Here is a 26,951-nt window from a genome sequence, read left to right on the forward strand (position 1 = left end):
ACGTTACGCATAGGGAAACCACGAAAACGCCTATGTAGCCAGCCTGTTCGCCTACAACAGAGCCCAGGTCGAACTAACAGTCAGTGAATCTCAGTCAAGTCAGTGACTTTGCCACACGGCCACTGGTGGACTCGTACATTTCGAATTTGGTTGATTTTTTTTTTTGCCTAATTCTAAATTAATTTTCTTTTCATTGTGAACTACGTTACTATATTGATGAATGAATTTTCACTTCATCTTGCAACACAAACTGATGACAACAAACACTAAAATATTTATTGTTACTTCAATTTAAAGTTTACAAAATAAAGAGATTAACGCATTAAACTACATCTGCTTGTCATATTTTATTAGAATATGGGTTTGATATTTACAATCCAAAGCTCTAAAGCCTGGCAAACTGGCTCCTATTGCCTAAAGCATACTGATTCACTCTGTTAATCTGATAAGCAATGAAGTATTAGAGTTGAAAGTTATGTTAAAGACAATGCGTAATTAATGATAATTCATCGATTTCTAGCATCTAGTTTTATTTTGAAAACACCTCGATGAAGAATTATTATTTGTTGTTAAGAATTAAAATTCCGTTAAGGAAAATCCTCTTCTGGCAAAATAAAATTCATAGACCTGATCTATAAGCTGATGGTGAAAAATGGGAAATACTTAAAAGCAACATTTGGTAGTTGCACTGCTGGCCATTAAGATTGCAACACCATGAGGGAGAGCAAATACAAAAAACATCTTTATTGCACGTAAACAGTATGGCATGAAGACAAAGTGATTAAATTTGTAAGCATTTTGGAGGTGTACAGGGGTAAAAAATTAATAGAAACAGCTGCCATCCCTGGCAGCTAAAACGACCCTTACCCCATTGGGTATGGAAGTGAAACTGGGCGCAAATGACAGAAACGGGCAATTCATTCCATGCTGCTTCAAGTCTATGCCACACTTTATCAATTGTATTAGCTGGAAAGGGTTGACGGGCCAGTCCCTCAGCAATCCATGACCAGATGTTTTCACTGGGTGACAGATCTGGAGGCCGTGAAGGCCAGGGCAGCAATCGAATACCCTGTGTATCGAGGAAGGTCAGAACACGACGTGCAACATGTGGTCTTGCATTATCTTGTTGGAATATGGGATTTGGAGCCATCGAACGCAGGGCACAACCACTGGACGTAAGATGTCAGAAATGTACTTCTACTAAGGTGGTTAAATTAATACGTATCCAATATTTATCATTCTCTCGTCTTGTCAAGTACTCCCACTGAGGTCGACATACGTCCTCTATCCAATTCAAGAGAAAGTCAACAATCTCATTACTTACAGTACGGCTGCCACTTCTTGGAATGTGACAAATGTAACCAGTATATTTAAAATATTCATATTAATTCCAGATCTTAACATCTGGACAGGTTTCGCCCATACCGGGCCCACCAGCGGCCGAGCGGTAAAATCGCTGAACACTGTAGTTCGGTCCGAGGTTCGAATCCCGCGAACGGGCTGGCTGCATGGGCGTTTTCGTGGTTTTCCCCATGTGTAACGTGTATACGAGCCAGTTTCCCTTAGAAAGTCCTCCACGAAAGGCATCCCTCCCCTTAGGCAGATAGCCCTAGTGTGCTTTGCCGTATTCTCAATACACGCCCATACCGACTTCTAAACCAATGTTAAAGGGCGATTGATACCATAAAATACACATTTTCCTTCGTTGAAGCCACTTTTTTTCTAAGAAATCTTTATCATTAATTGCATGGTAAAAAATTATAAGATTAGGACTATGTAAGGATCCATACTTTAACTTAAGAGAGTATTTCGTGTAAAATTTTTACAATCTAAAAAAGCCATTTATCTAAAATGCACATTTTAGTAAAAAGTGTAAACAGACCATTCACCCATACTAGAAAGGTCTTCGTACCCTAAAGTCAAGTTTTATAAAAAATATACATCTTCTTTTCGATTACAACTTTTGTAAGTTTTTCCGCATAACATGTTTTTCTGCAAAGAACTTGGAAGAAAAATTCGCATTTTTCGTAAACATGTGTAAAGGCATCAGCGATTCAAAGCTATATAAAAGTGTTTATTCTGTACTCGGCTTAGAAATACAATAGTAACGTTGGAAAACGATGTTTCTTAGAGAGACATCGTAAGACTCTGGCTTTAGCTCTACAATTCTTATTTAAACATCATGAAAGAAAAAAAAATAGCTTTTTTTACTCTTTTTTATTTCGTTATTCGTACATACAATAAAATGAATCTATGAGTAATATTTTTATCGATGCTTTTTACATTTCGACTTGAAGATATTACATTTAGCAAGAGAAAAAAGTCTAGTTTGCATTAAATTTGAAATATTTAAACTATTATGATGAAAAATTGAAAACAGTTAAATTGGAAAAGAACTAAGCCAATGCAAAATTTTTAATTAGGGCGAAAATGTCCCTGAAAACCTCCTGAACAAACAAATGCTTCTGAAGAAAAGGGGCATGCTTCTGATTGCCCTCAAAATTCATAAAAATGTATTCAAAATTTACGCTAAACTAAAGTTTTTTAATCTAATTTTGAAAGTAGTTCTTTTTCTATATAAAGTTCTGCAGCACTGTAGTAAGCCACAGAAAATAATTATTTTGCTCACAATCAATAACGCAATTTCACCTACTCCCGACTATCAAGGAAATCAAAATCGTAAAAAACAACCTTATATTTAGCGTAGGTATAATGAAACACTCAATCGATTTCGAGGGCAGCTAAAGGTCCCTACTCATCAGGAGAAAGAAATACATAGAAAGAAAATAGGAATCACAGAAACACGTGGTGCTTATCAGCACTGCACGTGGTTATAACTAGATTTTTAATCAGAGTTGCACTGGCCGCCTACTTTTACTGAGCCAGGCTGTCTGATCAAGCATAAAGAAATATTAGCGAAGTTAAAATAGGGAGCGAGGGGGAAATGCACATTACCCTCAAAATCTGAACTTCAAATAATGGAAAGCAACCACTGAACGGATTTTTATACCCTCTGGTAGTACCAAGTGCGAGGAGGTAACGCCATCTATCGGCAAAAATAATTTAATAATTGTTTTTTACGATTTTGATTGTCACATTAGCGTGTTACTCTTCTAGTCTATCAAGGAAATATTTTAAAAGTTTCATTTAGGTTTACCAACCAGTTATTTAATGTTAATTTGCTTTCCTGTCCTTCTCGCTTCCACTTTACCTGCTAGAATGTAAATAAGCTCGCATGCATTCAAATGAGTAAAAAGGAGATAGCATTTAAAGGGCAATTTTAGAGGGTAGAATTCAGAGCGTGTTTCGCCTGCTGAAGGCCGCATTGCTAATTTGATTCTCCTGAGAGCTGTATTCTGCGGCGTTATGTTGTTCTCGCCATTAGGCTTATCATCCAACTTGCGCGTTTCTCTGTCTGTGTAACCACTGACTTAATTTAAAATTACTTAGTTAATTCGAGTTTATTACCTTCGATTTAAGCCATGAATGCTGACTATTCTGTAAGCCCGAATGGTGTCTCCTATTAAATTTGAGTTCAATAAAAAGGTCTTTCATACCCTTTTTTCAGTTTCTGTGGTACTTTACAAGACAAAGTGATAATTCACTTAAGTTCTTAGAAGTTTCGTACATTTGATGCTGCCAAAGAAAAGGAGACTTCGTAATTTGTTTGCTTCACTATTACGAAAAAATAAAATTAAAATGAGTTATTTTATAAAGGTTGTAGAGTCATTAGGTTATTTCAAAACAAGAGATGTGAAAAATGATCAATGCCCTCGCCAGGATTCGAACCACGGACCTCTCGAATACGCCACCGAGTGTGCTGACCACTACACCACGAAGGCGGGAGAAATACCTTATACCTTATACCTGGACAATATTGCAATTAATAAGATTTATTTAAAGTAACACCTTATTTCTTGATTCAGTTTTTCTTTACTTTGACTTTTTTCGCCAACAACACTAGAAATGCAAATTTGGTTAATTTAAACAATGACCAAAGATCTAAGTTTAGACAGAAAGCTTTAGCAAATAATATACAGAATGCTGTAAATCTGATTCAACCTGCTGCACTGCTGTTCTTATTCATGGTGAGTTTTGTTTTTTCATTTCCTGCACGTTAGCACAGGATTCAGGTTCTTAATCTCCAGTATCCGACTTTTAAAAAACTGAACGACTATCGTATTCTTAGAAGAGAGCAGTCGAAGCCAAAGTTTTTGTTACACTGTTTAGTTGTATATACTCAAGCTAAAATACCAATAAATGTTCTGTTGCTTTCATACGATTGTTGTATGAGATATGTGCTGCTGAATTCTGGTTAGAGATAAGAAGAAAATTTGTTTCGTAAGGTTACGTAGTGTTTAAACTTATTATAATCACAGTGCAATCTTATAAACTCTAAATCAGTTTTTAAGCTCTTGATGAGAATTTTAGATATAGCAATCTGAAAACATTTGCTAATTTTAAAGAATATTTATTAATATCTATATATTATTTTACATGCAGACACAAAATTAAATAAGCCATGTAAAATAAAGATAGCGTAATAAAGTTTTATTTTGTAAGGTTTCCTATGAGCTTGCATACGAATAAAACTTTATTAAAAAAAATCTGAAATAATCGTAATTTAAAAAGGTTTTAAATTACGATTCCTGATTTTACGTTTTATGTCTTACTTTCATTTATTAAATGTCACGTTCTTTACACTTAAACCATAAAATTCAGTTCAACGGCAATATCACAAAATATTTAAAAAAAACATAGCTTTAGAATTTCCGATACACAGTCTGGCGCGCTGGAGATAAAAATATTTTTTTCCTACAGTTTTGACATTGCTCTCTTTGAAATTTTTGAGTTTGTTAATCAAAAATTCGTTAACGTTTTACGAATTATGAAATATATAATAAAACAAATGCCAAATTTCGGCTTCCAGATGTCCATATTCGAGTGGCGGACTACGTTATTCAAAATTTGATGTCTTTAGGTACCGTTTTTTTACAATGCGAGAAACATACATTCATTAATGCACATTCTTCATTATTTAATTTCTTTAAATATAATGCAGGCCTCTAATATTTGGTGGCAACAATCTGAAAAGTGAAACGCCGTTTTACATTGCACGACGCAAAATGCCGAAACAAAATTAATAGTCCTTCTGGGCAAATTGCCCCTTAGGGCTAAAAAAAAAAGAACAGAATTATTTATTTAAACAACGGAAAAATTTATTACTTTCTCTTTTCTTTTTTAGGAAAAATGTTTATATTAATTCCACTATTTAATAATCATTACATTTAGGAAATAAATATGTACATTCTTTTAAATCAAAGGATATGTTTTTAAACGGTATTGTGAAAATAATTTTTAAAATTGACATTAGAATATTTCTAAAATCGCTATGAAAATATTCACTGAATAACCAATGGTTAATTAGAATATTTATCGAATCATCAATGAGGAAACTATAGAATATTCACTGCATTATAAATATGGCGAACTGCATTTTGATCTTCGAAGACTATAAAAGGAAACAACTTAAGTGCCCCATAAAACAACATAACTACGTCTCATCGAGACTCTCACGCTCTATCAGTCGCTCCTAAACTACTCACTATCTGTCAGAATATTCTTAGACATGAAACCAACAACAATAAATTACGTCTGGTCCTTTACCTCAGAATTCCAAGTGATGATTTTGACGTTCACATAAAAAAGAGATCAGATTACTATCTTAATGAGGTGAAAGATAAAAAATTCAGTTTTTGTTAGCTTTATTTAGTCTTCAGAGATCAGTTGAAGTTTCAAAGCATTTTTATACTTTTCGCTAATATGCTAAAATCATGAATTTGCATTTCTTGCTTCTGTCATAACCCTGAATTATCTTGAGCTCATTTGTTCGGTCTACCACCGGCCTGGTGGATAAGGTGCTGTACATTACTACTTTTGTTAATATTGGAAGCCTTGCAAACGATTTATTTACATAGGATAAACGACTTGCACACCACTATATTTATTACATTTACTCCACTATATATACCACTATATTTAATACATTACTTATACGTAATATTGTTACGAATTCTGTACACAGAATAGATGATGTTAGTGAAATTCTATATGAAATTATTGTATCTTTTTGTATAATGTAAAATTAAAATCTGGAGAAGTGATGCTCTTCCGGAAAAGTAAGAATACAGTGGAAAGTGTATCTAATATTCAGTAAACGGTTGTCTCGCTAATTTGGCGAGATATCGCCAAGCTGGCGATGGTTTTGGCAACTAATTTTTCTCCCCACATTTGGTGGGAAATTGCGAAAGGTCGCCGCATTTGGCGACATTTTGTTCCAATCTTTTTATCGCCGTTATAATTTAATTGTGATTAACTGTAATTGATTACATATGAAACTGCAAATCTGCCCGCCCTCAAATGCCTTCCATTAATTTTGAGAAGTACTAGAAATTTCTCGGCGGCCGTGTGAAAACTATATAAGGCCAGAGAGAGCATCTGCTATCAGTTTTAGTCGTTTTTAGCTCAGAATCAATTACGGAGGATTGAGAACTTTTGAGAGCTTCGCCTTTTGGAAGCACTTTGCATTGCCTTGTGTTTAACGTTCTTAGTAGTTCAAAATGTAACTTCTGATAGTAGTCTTTAGCACTGTGAAGAGATCTGTCTGTGATCTCGGACACTGTGTGTTGATAAAATAAATTTTATCAACCTATCATCGTACCTATGTGCATTCAATCTATTATAAGCCCATACACACGTAACAATATGAATTGGAATTAGCTTCCTCTATACAGTTCTCCAAGAAAACATTCTTTGTCAAATAACACACGAATATTTTGCTCTAGTTGCCTAGTTGATTAAAGCCAACCGATGCTTTTGAATATGCTGATAGAAGATGATTGTTTTTAAATTATTATAAATAATTTGTAGAGACATTAGGTATTTTTTGGAAGCAGGAGAAGTGAAAAAGGAGCAACTCCTTCGCCAGGAATCGAACCACGGTATCTGGAATACGCGCCCAGACCACTACACTTCAAAGCCATGCTAAGAAGGCGGGAGAAATACCTTATAAATTATTATGTAGAAATGATGGGTTTTGTGGAAACGATGATACTGTGAGATATGTTGATCAAATACTTTTAAAAAAATATAACTAACTAACCATAAAATTTATAATTACAGTATTATGATTTAACCATTTTAATTCAACACAGCGGTTGTACCAATTAGAGTACACTTGTTTATTTCTCAGTCTGAAAACATAAAATCATATTTGCTGAGTAATTAAAGTCAAAACTCCACGTAATTATTGAAAACGCTAAGCGATAAAATTTAAAAGCACATGATCATCGATTAACTAGTAAAAATAAAATTTAAATGTCAGTTAAGAAAATTTCCCAATCCATATCTTTTAAAAACCATTTTAAAACTATTTCGCTGTAAGAATTATGGTAGGGGGAAAAACTAATTTATTTCTTTTTTTTTAATATTCCTAATACACTCAGTAATTTATTGTAATTAAGCTAATGTAATTAGAGCTATTATGCATGTGCAGCAAGGTAAAATTTAAAGATAAAAGTGGTGATATTTTAGTGCTTTGAAAAAAATAGTACGACAACCATCCACAAAAGAAAGCAAATTTTTATTATTATTTCATTATTTCATAAATATATTTTTTATGCCTCGAAATTTACATCGCAATCTTTCTTTCCTAGCTCTTTCCAAAATCATCGCTTTTGGCTAAAAGTGGGTTATGTAAGGGCTTTCTGTGATAAATCATCGGTTTTTGCCCCTTCTGGGCTCGTTAATGTTTGATAAAAGAATCTTCCATCGACAGGACTACAACAAAAGGAAAAACATAATGCCCATTATATCTTTCAGTAATTGACATATTAGGGCGAAAAACCTGTCAGAGAGAATAATACAGCAATTTTTTTCCTGCTGGCGCTTCTCTAAGTAGGCGTTGTATTCATAATTACAGAAGATTGATTACAATTCGAGCAATAAGCGATGTTTAATGAAGCTGTAAAAATTGCTGAGGTATTTCGTAAGTATTGAATTACCTCCAGATAATGTGGTTGGGAAGTAAGTAGATACTAATACTTGTTTCATCATTCACCATTTATATTTTAACAATATAAAACTCTGCTGAAGACATTTAAGTTCGTAATTCAGAAACTGTGAACCGGCTTTTATTTACAATGTGAGTTTTAAAGAGCCTCTGCCGAAACTTTGCTCTCAAGCTTCGAACATTACTATATTATGCGTCAGAAATATGCATTTTTAGTTTTTTCTGAGGAACTGAAAATGACGTCTTGAAGTTTTGATTTAAAACCAAGCATGGACCTTAGTACTCCTGAAACATAGAACGGCTGAAGCGGGGAACGTATCAAAATAATCTCAACCTTGTAGTGTTGTTTCTTTCTCAATCTTGTAGCGCCTGAAGCTTTGCTCGTTATCCAGTTTCTTTGGCTAAATGCAGAGGAATCAACACTGTCGTGGCTGATTCTGAAGCATGGATATTCCTTAGCCCGCGCCTGTGCTTATGTTTGAAATTTTATTAAAACCCTTCTGTTTTTTTTTCTTCTTTGCCGAAGCACTAAGGTGTCTTCTTGTTGTATTAAGGACTGACTGGTTGAAGACAAGCTCTTTGTAGTTTTCACTTACGTTATAGAGAGAAGTATGTTGGATGCAATTCCAGATATGAAGAATTACCGACCAGTGCCTATTCAAATATTTGAAAGTCCAATGCCATAAAGGCTTTTGAAATAATATATATACAAATAACTATTTAAAATAATAAGTATATTTCAGTTATTTCGGAACAATAAGTGAAAAATGTTAGTATAACTAAAGAATTGGTACAGACTTTGCATCAAACGGTTCGAATCCTATCAATGATATGCGTGATCGATGCTAGAACAACCAATTTTGATACCAATTCTTTATTAGAGTTAGTTTAACTAACCATTTTTTTTTAATATATTATCTTTTATTTTCCTGTTTAAGCTCAGACTCCTACAAAAAGATTTAAATGCGTCTCATAACTAAATTTAAACAGTATTTAAGATGATTTGGACTAGTTGTTAACCGCATGACCGTGTTTGCTAAACTTTGTATTCAACATCCTCTTCAAATCTTCATACATCCGTTATCTGATTATAAGATACATCTTGACCTAGCACTGGAAATACTTTAAAACGCTGTGCTTCTATACAAGTCATACATATCACCGCACACTAGCGGCCGAGCGGGTAAGTCGCTGAACACTGGTAGTTTCAGTCCGAGGTTCGAATCCTGCCAACGGGCTGCCTACATGGGCGTGTTCGTGGTCTTCCCCGTGTGTAATGCGTATATGAACCAGTTTTCCTTAGAAAGTCCTCCACGAAGGCAGATATCCCTCGTGTGCTTTGCTGTAATCGAATAAACCAATAAACCAAACCATACATGTCACCATATTAATCGTGATAACGTCACTTTAATTATGTTTCTCTGACCTTAGACTGTAGAGACATAAGGTGTTTTTTGGAAGCAGGCAAGATGAAAAATGTGCAATGCCTTCGCCGGGAATCGAACCGCGAACCACTCAAGAACGCGCTGAGCGTGCAGACCACTACACCACGAAGGCTCGCTAAGAAGGCGGTAGAAATACCTTATAAGACTTCCAAATGACCCAAATTTGAGGTGCCTGTATGTAAAGTTTTTTATTTGGAATTGATAGAAATCGTTTTTTTCCGTTACTATGGTATCCATTTCTCACAGAATGAATTCAATCATTCAGCTATAGCGTTGTTTAAGTGACTTACTAATCATAGAAATATTTAGGTAGCTCTCGGATTACTTGAAAAAATTTTGAACTAGTTATTTTGAACTGTTCCGGTATAGAAATGAAGGAATTTATCTCCCTTCTTCCCCCAAAAAACCATGATGACGTTCTTAAATGGCTGGCTGGCTTGAAGCTTCCCCAAAAAACTCTAGCATTGACAGTCCTTCAAGTGAGTTCTTTGTATAAAAATAAACTTATTCAAAACAAGAATAAACATTTAAAGCGTTTCCAGAATTTTCTTTTAAATTTTTAAGTCTTCAGTCACAAAAGAATGAAGGGCAATTTTACCCCAAGCCTACTTCAGAATTCATCCAAGAATAAATCGCTTTTGAATACATCATTTAAATACTTGCAAACCTGCTCTGCTTTTGTAGTTTACGTTACTAATTTAAAAGATATGAATTATATCTTAAAATCAATTTATTTTTCATTAACAGCAATAGTTGCATGATTAAATATTTTTAATATTTACATTTTGTTTTAAATTATTTGGTAGAAAACAATTAGATATTCGGAAGATTTCTAATCATTACCATGTGTAACTAATTTAATTTGATTTCGCGAAGTCTATATATATCTCACCAAAACTGTTATAAAAATTTGCCTTTTTACTCAAGATCAGTAAAACTTAAAACGTGTGGCTTAAAATTATAAATTGAAGATATTAATTAACACTTACGACGGCGAAATTCTTCATTTCTTCTTTTTAATCATCCCTAAACGGATATGAAAAGTAGAGTAAGAGGATTTTTGCTTTTAGGAATTTGAACCCAAAAGTAAAGCTTATAGTTTTATGTAATATAAACAGATAAACCGTTAGATTGCCGAATTGACTTTTGAGTATTCATTGTTATAGAAAACACTCATCTAAAAGAGATATTTGAAATAGTTGAAAGCATTGATTTCAATTAAACAAAATAGTTGGAAAATACTGGAAATTTAACATTCAGTTAAATCGCTGTTTTATTTTCAATTGGTTTATGATTTTCAGAAATTGCATTATATAATTCGTCTAATAATGCTATTTTACTTCTTTATAGGTGGGGTTGGCTTGGTTTTAATTGTGGAAGCACATTTGGAGTTTCTGGTCACAAATGGAAGTATGCAGCAAGGTAAGATGTTTCTTTTAGTTATTTAACTGAAAAAGGGTAATTTCATGACTACATAGTGTATTTCCATCATTCATTCCAGGTAATGTACCTTAATTTTATCCAGTAACAACTTTTAAAAGAAAAGCAAAACTTTATCAATCAATATGTCGATTACGTGCCCGATATGATCTCAGTAATATCTTCGGTTTCAGATAGTTTTGAATTTTAGCTTAACTATTATAAGTCCACCCACTCGATTATTGATTTTGCTGTCTTACATTTGTCTCCCGTTTTCGTATCCAAAGGTTCTTTAATATGTATAAAAGGGATGTTATGTCTACAGTTGAAAACTAAGTTTTACCTCTCATGTTCTTTAAATTAAAAGTTATTGATTTCTAGTTCATGGATTTGCTCGTCGTGGGTGTAACCAGTTTCGATTTCCCTTTTGACAAGTTTGACATATTAGGTATTAACTATATGAATATACGTCTTATTTTCATCTCCGGCAACTTGAAATGTCTTTTAGTTCGATATGTATTTGTACATTACGGCTCAAAAATTAGCAACAATACTATTACCGTGTCAAATTCAATATTTAAAGTTTAAATGTAAAACTGAATTATGGGACATAAGCGAATGGGCAATGACAACCAGTGACACTATCTGAACGATGCAGTTTGCTAACACGCTGGATGTCAACTGAATACAAAGTTTAATATACCAGAAAAACTGTGGATCGAATCAAAATATGTAATTTCTGACATCATTACCAAATGTATGAGGCGGTTTTCAAAACCTGCATCTAGACATTCAAGAACTCATATTAATGGACTACTGAGGACTGTCCATGACCTCTTCCTATATCAGGAGGTATTGGAGTCTTTATGCTTTCACAAGAAGATCAATTCAATAAATTTTTCGCAAGAAGATCAATTCAATAATTTTATCCAGTAACAACTTTTAAAAGAAAAACAGCAAAACTTTATCAATCAATGAATTTATGAAGAATTCCTTTCTTCTTATTTATGAATTTATGAAAGGAGCCAGTCTTTGTGTAGCTTTGCCACGCTTTCAGTTACAATTAGGCTAAATTGGATTCTTTTTAACATCTCGGCTAATGCATGTTGTCTTCGTGCATTTAGAAATGTTAAGAATGTATGTTGTACCACACGGTGTAGGCCGATCTTGAAATCTCATGAGTTGGTAGTCATGGGAAAACAAAAATAAAAATGCAAAGTCGTTCCTTAATAAAAATATATTTTAGTTAGTCTTTTGTTCAGTTTACTTTCCATACAACATGGTGTAGCAAGCTGTTAAAGACGAAACTTGAATGTAACAAACTTGAATTCAAATCCTAAGATGACTTTATTGACCCCCAATTCAATAAAGTCGTTTTATGTATGTTTTGTAAGTGTGACATTTTTTGTGTCGTTTGGAAATGCGAGTGGGATTTATTGCTGAACCTTTCATTTTTCTGATTCCGAAATCTGGAATTAGCTAAGAAAAAATATCTGACCGTAAACCGGGTATTAAGATAAGTGCCCTATTTGAGATTGTATTTCAAGTGCATCTCTCTCAGTGGGCGTATTTTTCAAATATGAAGTCACTAATGATCCTTAATAAAGGCGATATATTATTCTGAGTTAGATCTCATTTGTGCAACGATATTTGAGGCTCTTGAAGATAATATTATTGGAAAGAAGTACTGATCTTAAAATAGTTTATTAGTAATTAATCGACAGAAAAAATATCCTGATGAATTAATACTAATTATTAATTAATTAATACAAAGAAAAGGTAAATTCCTGTGAACAAGAGAAATGTGTTTCTTATAAAACAAAAATTTCAAATTGTTTAAAATCATATAATTATAAATTAGTGCGTTTGAAATATTCGCTTCAAAATTTCCAAATGAATACCAAATAGCCTTAGCAGCTGGAGTCAGCACCATCCTTTCTACTAGTCGGGATTTTATGCCTAGAATTTTTCTTGAACAATACTGTTACGAAAAGAACCTGAAATGATCAGTAAACTCTCCTATCCTTTTGGGGCTCGAATAAAATTTGTGTAAGCTCGTGGATCGTTAAGCTGGCCTTCATCTGTTATTTTCTTCGACGAACGATCGTAGGGGGGCTGGCTAACATTCATTTTCAAAACAGTCTCATGCTGCACAATGCAAACCTTTGGTCAGGATACGATAATGCTTGAGAGTTTTTATAAGATGTTCTTCAAATCCTCTACATAACACCGCGAACAATACTGAAATCCTAGAAAATATGTAATGAGTGTGATTTATTTCTAATATTAGAAGGATGTTATCATATACTGCGTCGGCAACGTGGCTTCTTTTATGCCATTATTTACTGCTAAAGATTAGATTTTATAAAAAATAAATAAACACTATTGGCTTCGGCCGTCCACGAGAATCTTGCCTTTTTCCTTTTTAATTTTAACAATGGTTCAGCAATAGCTGCAAAATCTTTTATAAAGGACCTATAATATGAACAAAGTCCTAGAAAAGAAGAGAGCTTCTTCGCCGTGTTTGGAGTCGGATACTTTTGTACAGCGATTATTTTTGATTCGTCTGTCTCAATTCCTTTCTGAGATATTTTGTAACCTAAATATTTTAATTCAGGGGCTGAAATTTGCACTTTTCGACATTAACTTTTAGACCGGCCTCATTTAATAAAGAAAACACCTCTCTTAAATCCTGTACATGTTGGTCGAGATTATCACTAGTAATAATGATATCGTCTAAATAGATAAATGTAGACTTTCAAAGAACAGGCCTTAACACAATGTCCATACATCGCTGAAATGTTTCCGGTGCCCCTGAAAGGCCAAACGGCATACGCAGGAATGCATAAGTGCCAGACTTGGTTATAAAAGCAGTCTTAGGCACGACCTCAGGCCTAACCCCTATTTGAAAATAACCTGTCGTTAAGTCTAAAGTCGTCATATACTTGGTCGATGTTATGTTCCTTAGAATTTCTTCAATAATAGGTAACGGATATACCGTATATTTAGTTATGGAGTTTAATTTACGGTATTCAATCGCGAATCGCCACCTTTTTGGATGTGTCAATGGATAGTCATTACTTTTTTTACATAAAACCACCGGGCTAGCATAACTACTTGACATGGGCGTTATGATCTTTTTACGTAGCATATCGGTGATATGCCATTCTATTTCCTTATTCTTATCATACCGGTATGCTTTGTGGCGAACTGGCATTGAATCTCCGGTGTCAATACTATGGTTAGTAACCTGAGTAAATCCTGGAATATCACTAAATAACGAAACAAATTCACTTACCACTTGTCGGATTCTTCGTTGCTCTTCATTAGGCAGGTGGCCAAGGTTTAACATCGGCGGTTCAGCCTTTTCTTCTCGAACTGGTTTCATCGTCAGCTTAAGGGACGCTTCATTAAAATCCAGCGTTGCTTGTGCCTCTGAAAGAAAATCTATTCCTAAGATAATATGTGCTTGCAGATTCTTTACTATAAAAAACATAACCTTTACTTGTTCGTCCTTGATACGGATGTATAGCGGTAATTTACCTATGCACTTACATCTTTCTCCTTGCGCCGCTAACACTGTCGTATTATCCGAATTATATGTGCGGTATTTCCGAAAATACTTTCTAAAAAATTCTTCTGCCACACAGGAACACTGTGCGCCTGTATCCAGGAGTGCGGTGGCTGGGATATTATTCACCAACACTTCAATCTTCGGAAGAGTCAAATTTTTCACCATTACTGTATTTAACTTGAAGGAAGAGGGGTTTTCTTGGCCTTCGGATTTCCGCACCCTCCCGTCAGCAGAAATCCGTTTTAGTTTAAATCATTTTTCATTTCCATGCTTTCCTTCTTTTTCCACTGGCCTTGAGACTTTTTTCCTGGATTGCTATTGAACTGTAGACGTTCGCTGGCTGTTTTTGAATGCTCGGGTTTCCTTGCCCACTGATTCGCTTTGCTTCCGTAGCCGTGTGCTTGACTTTGCTGTGGTCTTGGCGCACCAAATTGGTTTCGTTGTTGATATTGGCGTCTTGTTTCAATGTCCGCCGTTCTTCTACTTTCAGACTGGATTGCTAGCTCAAATAACTTTTCCAGTGTAGTCGGATTCCTTAATTCAATAAAGTCTTGCACTTGGGGAAGTAACCTCGGCAAAATCACTTGAATTATCTCAGGATCCGGATGGTTTCCATTCAAGAGTTTGAAGACGTGAATTTTTCTTAAAATAAAGCTTGAGAGATTTTCAATTCGTTTCTGGTATATGCTGAAGAGTTCCGCTTCTAATTTGGAACGATTTCTTACGACAGGGAAGGCTTTTACTAAGGCAGTCTTGAAATTTTCGTAAGTATAGGTGGGACTTCCTGCTTGACCCAAGAGACTTCTGCCTATACATTTGAACCAGTTAAGCGCTTGGCCCCTCAAAGCGCTGGTAGCCAAGCTAACTTTTTGAAACTCGTGCACGGGGTAGAGCATGAAGTGGTCATCCAATTTTTCCAAAAAGTTGGTTACCGGTGAGTTTCCATTAAATGTTGCTTCTGGTTTCATCGAAGCGCGCATGGTCTGGACGATGTAACCAAATCCTTCCAGGGCGGCAGCTGGCATTTCTCGATTCTGAGCCGCTTCTGCAGGCAGCACAGGTTCTTCTTGAAACTCGGCCATGGTTATTCTTCTTCGTTGGGCGCCACTATCAGGTTCAATGTTCCGCCTTACTTTCTTTGGGAACATGCAAGGACCTGACTCGGAACAGGGAGCTTACTAAAGCTATGTTCAATAACTTTGGGAAGTAGACAAGATACACAGGAAGGGTATACAAAACCCTTTATTTTTCACTCTTTACAATAATTTCCGTACTTCGGAATACAGAGACCAACTACTTGTGGTCTGAACGTAAGAATATAAAATATAACTAAACTCTAACTTAAATTTGGAATAATCAACAAGGGCCTACGTGTAAGATTGGCTGGATATTAACAGGAAGCCATATGTAGTACAGAGAACTGTTAACACTACAATACGTTTAAAATTGTCACGAGGATTAATCCTCTGGCCTGGAAGGCAAACAGCAACCGAGTAAAACTTCGGAGGCAAGCGGCCTGCTTCGACTAACTCCTTCCTCTCTCTCGCTTGGCAAAAAGCCACAACTTAAGTACTTGGCGTTCACCAGACAAATTTTGCATAAATAAGTTAACGCTTTTAATTTAATTCTGGCCGGAAGTAGAAAATGAGAAGTGATAGTAAAGATTTAAAATAAAATAAACGTTAGTAAAACTTAAGATCCTTACAATGTGAGAGCTCTTATCATTTTATCAGTCAGTTCACTTAAATAGACTTTATCAATTAGTTTGAAAGCAATATTATAATATACTTAGTACTTCTTTAACATGTGGGTGTATGAGTATTTGCACAAAACGAGGAGGGGAAACAAACGTACAGCCAGTTAAAAAAATAAATTAAATTTACAAATTAAATTTTACCTTGCATATGTTATATCTTCGGCCGCAATATTATTTTTCATAAGTTTATAGTGCGTTGCATTCCAATTAAGTAGCTTGCCTTTTCTTGTTAGTAGTTAAGACTCCAAATAATATAAATTGATAAAAATATGATTCAACAACTTTAATCTATTATATTTTCTTATTTTTCAGATCTGCCATAGTTACCATCAACTCTTCAGTAGGCGGTGGCATTGCTGCTTTAGTTTTCAGGTAGGTCGGTCAAACATTATCGATTTTTAATTTCCTACAATTCAGTCTGGTAGTTAATAGCCTAATATTATTGACATCATTCTATTTAATATTTTAAAAAGCATTCGTATGAATTTTCGAATATTAAAATAAATAATAACGTAAAAAGAATACTGTTGTTTATAATTCGGTGAACCATTTTGAAACTGCATAACAAGTAAATCATGCATTCAGTGCCAAATTTTAATGCAGTAAAATAGAATTAAATGCATGTTTCGCGTATTTCAGAACGTTTACTATCTACACTCTTGCAGGTGAGGCCGACATCTATGAAAGATTTATTTATCTATTAGAAATTATTTTTTAGAAAGATTTATTTGGACAAGCTAGTTGATGCCATAGTTGAATAAAAAATGATTATCTCTTTCAGAAAGACAGTTGTTAGGCTGGCTTCCATGCTGATTATTGTCAAGAGCATTTTCAAAATTATCGTCACCAAAGTGTATCATAAACACTTAGGACAAGGATGCAAAGCTTCTATGAGATTGCCATTCTAGTTATCATATTTAATCACACGTGACATTTTCTTGTAAGGGAGGGGGGTCTGTCAAAAATGATTATATTCTCGAAAGACATCGCCAAGAGAATGTCACAGCAAATTTAATTCGAAGACTTAGTTCCATATGTTTCCACCCTTTCTTAATATTCAATATCTTCAGAACTTTGTGAGTTAGTCCATTTCTTGCTAGTCTTTAAAATCTTCGTAACTATATCACCGAGGTTATGAATCGATCGATATTATATGCTGACACTAGTACGCGTATCAGACGAAACCGATTATAGCATAGATGTTTGCCATATTGGCAAAGAGGTATACATTCAGGATTAAGTATACTTAGAAAAAAAACTTGAAGCGTTTGCCTCTTTTTAAGTATAATAAATTTTGTACTGTTTGCTTGATTGAAATTGATTTCATAAAATTATAAATAATTCTCTCTTTTACTAAACAAATTATGCTGTGAATCGACGATTACTACGATGATCGTTACCTTTTTGAGCTAAAAGTCTTGGCTTCTTTAAGCACGACTCGGTGCCATCTGTGATTATATTGAGTTAACAAAGGATTCTTTATACACTTCTCTGAACTTTGTCGTACTTGAGAATAATTCCTCATACGGTCTTCTAGCGTCTCGTTAGTTAATACTTGCGAAAAATACGAAATGCTGTATCTTCTTATTAATATCTTCAATATTTCTGTATTGTATGTATCTTCAATGTAATGTATCTTCAATATTTCTGTATATTCTGTATTTCTGTATCTTCAATATTTGCTGTTCCCATTTCTTTTGCTTCTGCGATTTCCACACACTATCATCTAAGCTATTTAACTCTTGTCTTCTTGGTTCATTATTATCAATTTTAACTTACTTTCTGAAAGCCTAAATAATAGACCTTTTAAAGGAGTATTTTCAACCGTTTTCGCTAGTTTAGGTGATTGGTCATTGGATTACCAGCATTTTCGCCTTCTTCGATAAAAAATTTCTTCAGCACATTTGTCCACTATTTTCGCAAAACATTTTATAAAGTTGTATAGTATGTTTCCAAACAACAGCAGTCATAAAAATGAATCTTTTGCATTGAACTGAAGTTGAATATTCTTGACGCTGCGATCAGAGTTTTGCATAACAAATTCTGATATTTAAAATATAAATTTTGAATAAATTTTATTCAATGTGTTGGAATAATATTACACAGTTTCTGGTGATTTTCTTGTGTTTGTTTTATCCCTTATCAACATCTTCAAAACGTTTCGAAACATTCTCATGAAATAAAGCAAGCATTATATAAATGCTAAGGTTTTAATAAAAGACTAGCTAAAAATGACAAAAAAGGTCAAGAAGTTACCGAACGTTTCGAATTTTATTGAACGATAGGAATCTCAATGAAAAGGATACCAAATTATTTGGATGTGTCGAATCCTTAACTGTCGGACTGTCCAATATTTGCAGTTCCTTCATAACATGGAAAGTGAAATAACTCCAGCCTTTGCCAATATATTCATCATAGCTTTCTTGGTAACATGTAAATGTCCTTTTATTTCCTCTTGCAATACAAGTCATGCATTTTTCAACAATTTCTGATATTATTTAGTGACTTTTTTCATAAACTTCAAACAAATTTCATTGCATTCAACTCACGATCTGGATTCAATCATCTCAAAAGAAAACCTATCATGGTATAGCTTAGATTTTAAATGATTTTAGGACTCGTTCCATTCAAGCATAAACAGCCTCTATTGAAATTCAAAATGTCTACTAGCATTGGATTGGATTACAGAGTTCCTAGTGTGAATGTGCATTCTTAACAAAAATATTATATAACTAGAAATTATAACAATAACACTTATTGTTTTTATGAAATTAAGCAATATTATAATATCCATGCGTGGTAAAGGTATATCCAATGAGTAATAGTTAGGTTTAGGTAGATAACTTTATAATCACATATAGCACAATAAAATTAAAAATTGATTTACTCTTAATAGAAGATATATTGAACAAATTTGACACCTCTAATCACGATAAATTTTGTAAAACATTTAACGAAAACCTTTACCTTTCAATCTGTCAATATGATTTTAAGTACTAATTGTATAATTGATTTAAAGGATCTTTTCTTTCAATAAAATCAATTTAATTTGTATACGCGAGAAATTCGAAAACAGATAATGGATATCGCACAGTAATATACATCGTTGTAGCCATGGGAAAAGGCGTATTTACTCAGTATTCCTTATTTTTAGTCCTTTTTATAGATTTATTAGGGAAAAAGGTTCATTTATTAAGAAACGAAAACGACAAAGATTTATTTTTTTACAAACCTGTCACTTGACAAAAAGCTTTTCTAATCGATATCGTAAGGCGTTTCTGAAATAAAATAGAAAGAGATTTTTAGCTCCATATAAAAAAATTAGCTTTTTCCGTACCTATACTTATCCGTAAAACACTTCACAGTTTTTTTCCTATCTCCGTTTCAATTTCACCTAAATAGCGACAACAAAAACAAACCTGTGGCTGTTATGCCATTATTAACATGTATAATACATACTTGTATAATACTTATACGTAAATCAAGTATATATTCTTGATTTACGTAAGACCAGATAAATACAGATTTAGGTATTTCATGTTTATGCTTATGTTCATATTTATGTCATACATGTTTATGTTTTTATGTTTTTTATGGTTCATATACATGTTTATGTTTTTATGTTTTGTTTGGGACTAAATTCATTATTTTATATAAAACAGTTATATATTAAAGTTCCATTGTACTCTACACAAAATTTTCAAATTCATCAGTGTTGTTTTTATTAATCCTCTTGGTCCGGACACATTCCAAATCAGGTCCATAAACTCATCGTGCTCAAGAGGGAAACGATTGCTCTTCTCGTAATGCAAAGCCTTGAGCACATTATAAATGACAGTACGAGTTGGCCCTCCTTGAGCACATTATAAATGACAGTACGAGTTGGCCCTCCTTGAGCACCGTATAAATGACAGTACGAGTTTGCCCTGTTCCATCTCAGTTTTGATGAAGAAAACTGAAATATGAATCCGAGATTCCCTACCATTTACTATCAGGTTCAATGTTCCGTCTTACTTTCTTTGGGAACATGCAAGGACCTGACTCGGAACAGGGAGCTTACTAAAGCTATGTTCAATAACTGTGGGAAGTAGACAAGATACACAGGAAGGGTATACAAAACCCTTTATTTTACACTCTTTATAATAATTTCCGTACTTCGGAATACAGAGACCAACTACTTGTGGTCTGAACGTAAGAATATAAAATATAACTAAACTCTAACTTAAATTTGGAATAATCAACAAGGGTCTACGTGTAAGATTGGCCGGATATTAACAGGAAGCCGTGTGTAGTACAGAGAACTGTTAACACTACAATACGTTTAAAATTATCAAGAGGATTTAACCTCTGGCCTGGAAGGCAAACAGCAACCGAGTAAAACTTCTAAGGCAAGCGGCCTGCTTCGACTAACTCCTTCCTCTCTCTCGCTTGGCAAAAAGCCACAACTTAAATACTTGGCGTTCGCCAGACAAATTTTGCATAAATAAGTTAACGCTTTTAATTCTGGCTGGAAGAAGAAAATAAGAAGTGATAGTAAAGATTTAAAATAAAATAAATAGTAAAACTTAAGATCTTAGTAAAACTTAAGATCCTTACATACTTCCCGCCAGAGTTAATTAGTTTGAAACTGAGGTCTAAAACGACCTTGTTGAAAACTTTGAGCTCTAGAATCTTACGCGAGGCCAATCTTTTACAAACATTTCTCACTAGAAACTAGAAATTTTTTTTTAAAAAAATTTGTTTTTACAATAGTAGCTCCATGGACACCCAATTTTTCATCTGTACTGCATCTAAACAGGAGCTTTTATTCAAATCTGGTTCCTTCCAGAGATCTGGAAGGAAAACTAGTTTAATGAAATGTCACACAATGAAATGGCAAGTAACATGCATATTTATATTTCTCTTAACATTCTTATTTCATTCATGACTATTTTAATTATCTCTCCCCGTGCTCTCTGACATGTGTTGTAAAAGAACACCAAACACGAATGTGTTTATGTATACGTGTTCAACACTGCCTCCTACAATCAAAACATTAAGTGTTAAAATTCAACATGACAAGACCTCGTAACACACCCTATCTTCAACTCTAAACCCTGAGGTACTATTCTGAAAGTGGCTAACTCTGAAGTGTAGCGTCAGAGAGCCTAACTACATTCATTCAACCTTTAACACATATTCACCATAATTTGGTCTTTTTACAGTCACACGAATAAAAATATTTTTTGGCATTACTTTCACTTTTACCATATCACAGTATTTCTTAATATTTAAAATAACAGTTCACATTGTATATAAGAACATATTAACATGCCGTTAATTTTACGCATTTTAAAACATACATTAGTAGTACATTGTTAACTTCTATTCTTTTCAAAGCAAGTGCCAATTCTTCTACATTGAAATACTACATTTCAAAAAGTCTTTCAGACTAAAACTTCTTTCTTGCCAGAATGTTTTTAAATAAAATTTATACAATAACTTTTACAATATTTAAGTATTTACACATTCCTATTATACATCAACTTTAGTTTTACGCGCGAGTAATTGAAAAACATAATACCAAAATCGGTAACAACTCATTTCTCGCCTTTTTGGCGATAAAGGTAGACCTCACATGAGGTAAAACTTCTTGAAATCTGCCACTTGCAGTAAGAATGAAAGATTAACTTAAGTTTACAAAGTAACATAAAATTTTACTTATATTTGTGATATTCAGACATTCTTTTCTGAGCCCAGTCCTGGAAGGTAGCGCAGATTCTGGTTTGATTTATCCTCCTTCTTGTGCGGGCTCGCCCTTCAGTGCCTTCCTCTAGAAGCTTTCTTTTTCCTTCAGTTCGGTCACCCTTGAATACCTTCTTTTTCGCCTCTGCCTTGGCCGTTTGATGGCAGCTCGTCTTGGCGGAACCGGGACACTTCTTTCGCGTTCCTGCTTGGACCTCGTTGCTGGCCGTTCAAATTTTCCTTGTAACTTTTCCTCCGCCGCTGGTGGCCCTTCCGCAGTTCGGCGACATTTGCTGCGGAGAGTCCTGTCCGATGAGTTGATCTTCCGTTTGGGAGCCGGGTTATAGTCGCCGTTATTTCTCCTGGCCTTCTTTGCCTTCGTCGTACTTCTCCCTTCTTCATTCTGGGGGTGTTCGTGAGCTCTCTTTTCTGGACGGTGGAACGGCTTCTTTTTCTTGTTCCTTCAATTTTCCAACGGGGAAACTTTCTTTTCAATTGCTCCTGCCTCTTTTCAATGGCTTGTCCTTGTGCTTGACGTTGTTCCACCTCTGGAGCTTGTGCCTGCCGTGTCTGCCGTGCCGGATCCTGCAAAAGAGCTTTGAAAATTTGCATTTTATTACGATCATAGTAGGGTTTTATTTGATCATTGTTTGCGGAGCAGGTTTCACCATTTCTGGCTTTTAACACCACTACAGGGTGAGTTATTTTTTCTATGACATATGGTCCTTCAAATCGTGGAAAAAATTTGGCAGTTTTATCTTCTGGTGCTGAAGAAAGTGAATGCTTAAATTTTAACACTTCATCCCCTACTTTATAAGTTACTCCCCGTCGTTTCAAATCATAATAAAGCTTCTGTTTTCTCTGTGTTATTTCAGTATTCTTTTTTGCTTCTTTAATTAATTTTTCTATATCATCCATTTTAAATTCGGGGGCTCTTTGTTGCACATAAAATAATTTATCTAACGGCGTTATAATCTTTCTGCCTAAAAATAACTCAGCAGGAGTTTTGCCCGTTGTATCATGTTTTGCGGTCCTAAGGGCGAAAGCAAATTCATTGACATAGTTATCCCAGCTTTTATGAAAATTTTTAACATAACTACGGATAATTTTCACTATATTTCTATTGACCCGTTCCGCTATATTTGATTGCGGCCGATACGGTTCCGCTATATTTGATTGCGGCCGATACGGATTTTTAAATGACGTATGCCCAGTTTTTGGCACATGTCTTCAAATACATTACTTACAAATTGAGGACCATTATCCGATATAACTTTTAAGGGCGCCCCGTATTTTAAAATATATTTATTTAAAATAGAATCAGTAACTAATTTCGCGGAGGCTCGTTTTATGGGAACAATTTCGGTCCACTTACTAAAATGATCAACCATAACAAGGAGATAGCGACTTTTATTTAACTGACTTTTTGGGAAAGGGCCCAATAAATCGATGCCACTTATTTCATTTGGAAATTCGGATTTAATACTATTTAGAAACCCGGCCGGGCGGAAATTAATATAATTAACTGCTTGACATGTTGAGCAGGACTGGACATACGCCCTTGTTAACTTTTGCAGTTCAGGAAAATAGACTGTCTCGCGTACGCGTTGTATAGTTTTTCGAATACCAGCATGAGAAGCTAAAGGGCTGTCATGCAACTCCTGCAGGATATTTAATCTAAGACTAGCTGGGATAACAGGTCGAAATTCGTTGTTGGAATTCGTAGTTTTTGTATAAAATAGTAGACCATCTATTAGTTCGTAATGGGCCGCCCTATTTCTTATCGCCACAATAACTTGGTGGCTAAAATTTTCAGGATCCTTTAAATACTCATAAATGCTTCCAAACTCAGGATCCTTACCCAGTTAGGCTATTACAGTTTCTCGGGAATTTATTGTACATGCTGTGAGCATTGCCACCTTTACAGTATTAACTTCTTCATCTATTTAAATTCTGGATAGGGCATCTGCTACGATATTTTCCTTTCCGGGGGTATGCTTGATTACCAGATTATATTCTTGTAGCTTGAGTGCCCATCTTATTAACCTTGGGGATAAGTTTTCCCTGAGTACAATCTAGTTACCGCCGCATGATCAGAGTACACTGTTATTGCCGCCTTTCCAAAATAGACTCGGAACTTTTGCACTGCTAACAGAACTGCAAGTGCCTCTCTCTCGGTCGCGGAATAGTTTCTTTGTGTTTGATTTAAAGTTCGGCTAAAAAATGCCACGGGCTGCTGATTTTGTGAAAGTACCGCTCCTACCGCATAATCAGAAGCATCCGCTGAAATTTCTAAATTCTCATCCTTTTCAGGAAATTTCAACACAGGGGCTTGCGTTAATGCTTGCTTTAATTTTTCGAACGCACTATTGGCTTCGGCCGTCCACAAGAATCTTGCCTTTTTCCTTTTTAATTTTAACAATGGTTCAGCAATAGCTGCAAAATCTTTTATAAAGGACCTATAATATGAACAAAGTCCTAGAAAAGAAGAGAGCTTCTTCGCCGTGTTTGGAGTCGGATACTTTTGTACAGCAATTATTTTTGATTCGTCTGTCTCGATTCCTTTCTGAGATATTTTGTAACCTAAATATTTTAATTCAGGGGCTGCAAATTTGCACTTTTCGACATTAACTTTTAGACCGGCCTAATTTAATAAAGAAAACACCTGTCTTAAATCCTGTACATGTTGGTCGAGATTATCACTAGTAATAATAATATCGTCTAAATAGATAAATGTGGACTTTCCAATAACAGGCCTTAACACAATGTCCATACATCGCTGAAATGTTGCCGGTGCCCCTGAAAGGCCAAACGGCATACGCAGAAATGCATAAGTGCCAGACTTGGTTATAAAAGCAGTCTTAGGCACGTCCTCAGGCCTAAACCCTATTTGAAAATAACCAGTCGTTAAGTCGTCATATATTTGGTCGATGTTATGTTCCTTAGAATTTCTTCAATAATAGGTAACGGATATACCGGATATTTAGTTATGAAGTTTAATTTACAGTATTCAATCGCGAATCGCCACCTTTTTGGATGTGTCAATGGATAGTCATTATTTTTCTTACATAAAACCACCGGGATAGCATAACTACTTGAGATGGGCGTTATGATCTTTTTACGTAGCATATCGGTGATATGCCATTCTATAATTTTTTCCTTATTCTTATCATACCGGTATGCTTTGTAGCGAACTGGCATTGAATCTCCGGTCTCAATACTATGGTTAGTAACCTGAGTAAATCCTGGAATATCACTAAATAACGAAGCAAATTCACTTACTACTTGTCGGATTCTTCGTTGCTCTTCATTAGGCAGGTGGTCAAGGTTTAACATCTGCGGTTCAGCCTTTTCTTCTCGAACTGGTTTCCTCGTCAGCTTAAGGGACGCTTCATTAAAATCCAGCGTTGCTTGTGCCTCTGAAAGAAAATCTATTCCTAAGATAATATGTGCTTGCAGATTCTTTACTATGAAAAACATAACCTTTACTTCTTCGTCCTTGATACGGATGTATAGTGGTAATTTACCTATGCACTTACATCTTTCTCCTTGAGCAGCTAACACTGTCGTATTATCCGAATTATATATGCGATATTTACGAAATTACTTTCTAAAAAAATCTTCTGCCACACAGGAACACTGTGCGCCTGTATCCAGGAGTGCGGTGGCTGGGATATTATTCACCAACACTTCAATCTTCGGAAGAGTCAAATTTTTCACCATTACTGTATTTAACTTGAAGGAAGAGGGGTTTTCTTGGCCTTCGGATTTCCGCACCCTCCCGTCAGCAGAAATCCGTTTCAGTTTAAATCATTTTTCATTTCCATGCTTTCCTTCTTTTTCCACTGGCCTTGAGACTTTTTTCCTGGATTGCTATTGAACTGTCGAAGTTCGCCGGGTGTTTTTGAATGCTCGGGTTTCCTTGCCCACTGATTCGCTTTGCTTCCGTAGCCGTGTGCTTGACTTTGCTGTGGTCTTGGCGCACCAAATTGGTTTCGTTGTTGATATTGGCGTCTTCTTTCAATGTCCGCCGTTCTTCTACTTTCAAACTGGATTGCCAGCTCAAATAATTTTTCCAGTGTAGTCGGATTCCTTAATTCAATAAAGTCTTGCACTTGGGGAAGTAACCTCGGCAAAATCACTTGAATTATCTCAGGATCCGGAAGAGAATTTTAACTTTAATTGTAAAAACTGCTGTTTTTAACTGTATTTGGTGTTTCAGGTTTTTTTTTTTTTTTTTTTTTTTTTTTTTTTTTTTTTTTGTGTGTGTGTGTGTGTGTATGTGTGTTTGTGTGTGTGTCTACTTTACAATTTGTAATGAAGATGTTTTGAGTGTTTATGTATTTTTGATTTGCCGCGAAGTGAGAACTGAATTGATTGAAGGAGAAATATAGCTCTAATTAAATTCAAGGAAATAAATTTTATGTATTATTGAGTTACTTGGCTCGGTGAGTTAATTAAGTGCAGCAAAAAATGAATATAATTTAATAAGCCTTACAAGGAAGTCATGTGGTGTCCACTTCAGGTATTTTCTATATAGAATGTATTACCGCTGTCTAAAAAACAAATTCAAATCTACAATTTTCACGTATATGTCATGACTATTTCGTGAACATTCTGAGCAGAAGAACACACTATAACTCTAGAACTGCGCAACTACAAATCTGCAGATCCTTTTTTAACTTCCTGAAAACTTAATAATTTATTCACAGAAATCTTATGAATAGCATATGCAGCAGATTAACTTTATTATTTTATGTCATATGTATTATAACACCGTGTTGACAAAAGTCCGCACCCGGCTTTATTTTCGCAATCGTTGCTCATAAACATATACTTCCATTAACAAAATTGTTTTATATACTCAAAAATTTATGTTTCGAAATTTTTAATTTAAAAAAACCAATTTTATAAAAATTACTAATTCTAACTTTTTAAACCGTCCTCCAGTCCCATACTTGT

At 34.7% G+C, this 26,951-nt stretch overlaps 1 protein-coding gene across 2 annotated transcripts in view; it reads left to right on the forward strand.

Moving 5' to 3' along the window:
* LOC118185496 (putative ammonium transporter 3) overlaps positions 1-26,951 on the forward strand; it is a 115,260-nt gene that overhangs the window by 72,386 nt on the left and 15,923 nt on the right. For both annotated transcript variants that reach the window (XM_035355360.2, XM_035355361.2), the window contains exons 5-6: positions 10,867-10,938; positions 16,578-16,637. In XM_035355360.2, the coding sequence (XP_035211251.1) occupies positions 10,867-10,938; positions 16,578-16,637 (132 nt within the window). The remainder of the gene's footprint in view (positions 1-10,866; positions 10,939-16,577; positions 16,638-26,951) is intronic.

Source organism: Stegodyphus dumicola, chromosome 7 (assembly GCF_044657685.1).
Source record: "Stegodyphus dumicola isolate Sdum_Otavi_A_Nest chromosome 7, ASM4465768v1".
In the NCBI taxonomy this organism is placed as follows: Eukaryota; Metazoa; Arthropoda; class Arachnida; order Araneae; family Eresidae; genus Stegodyphus; species Stegodyphus dumicola.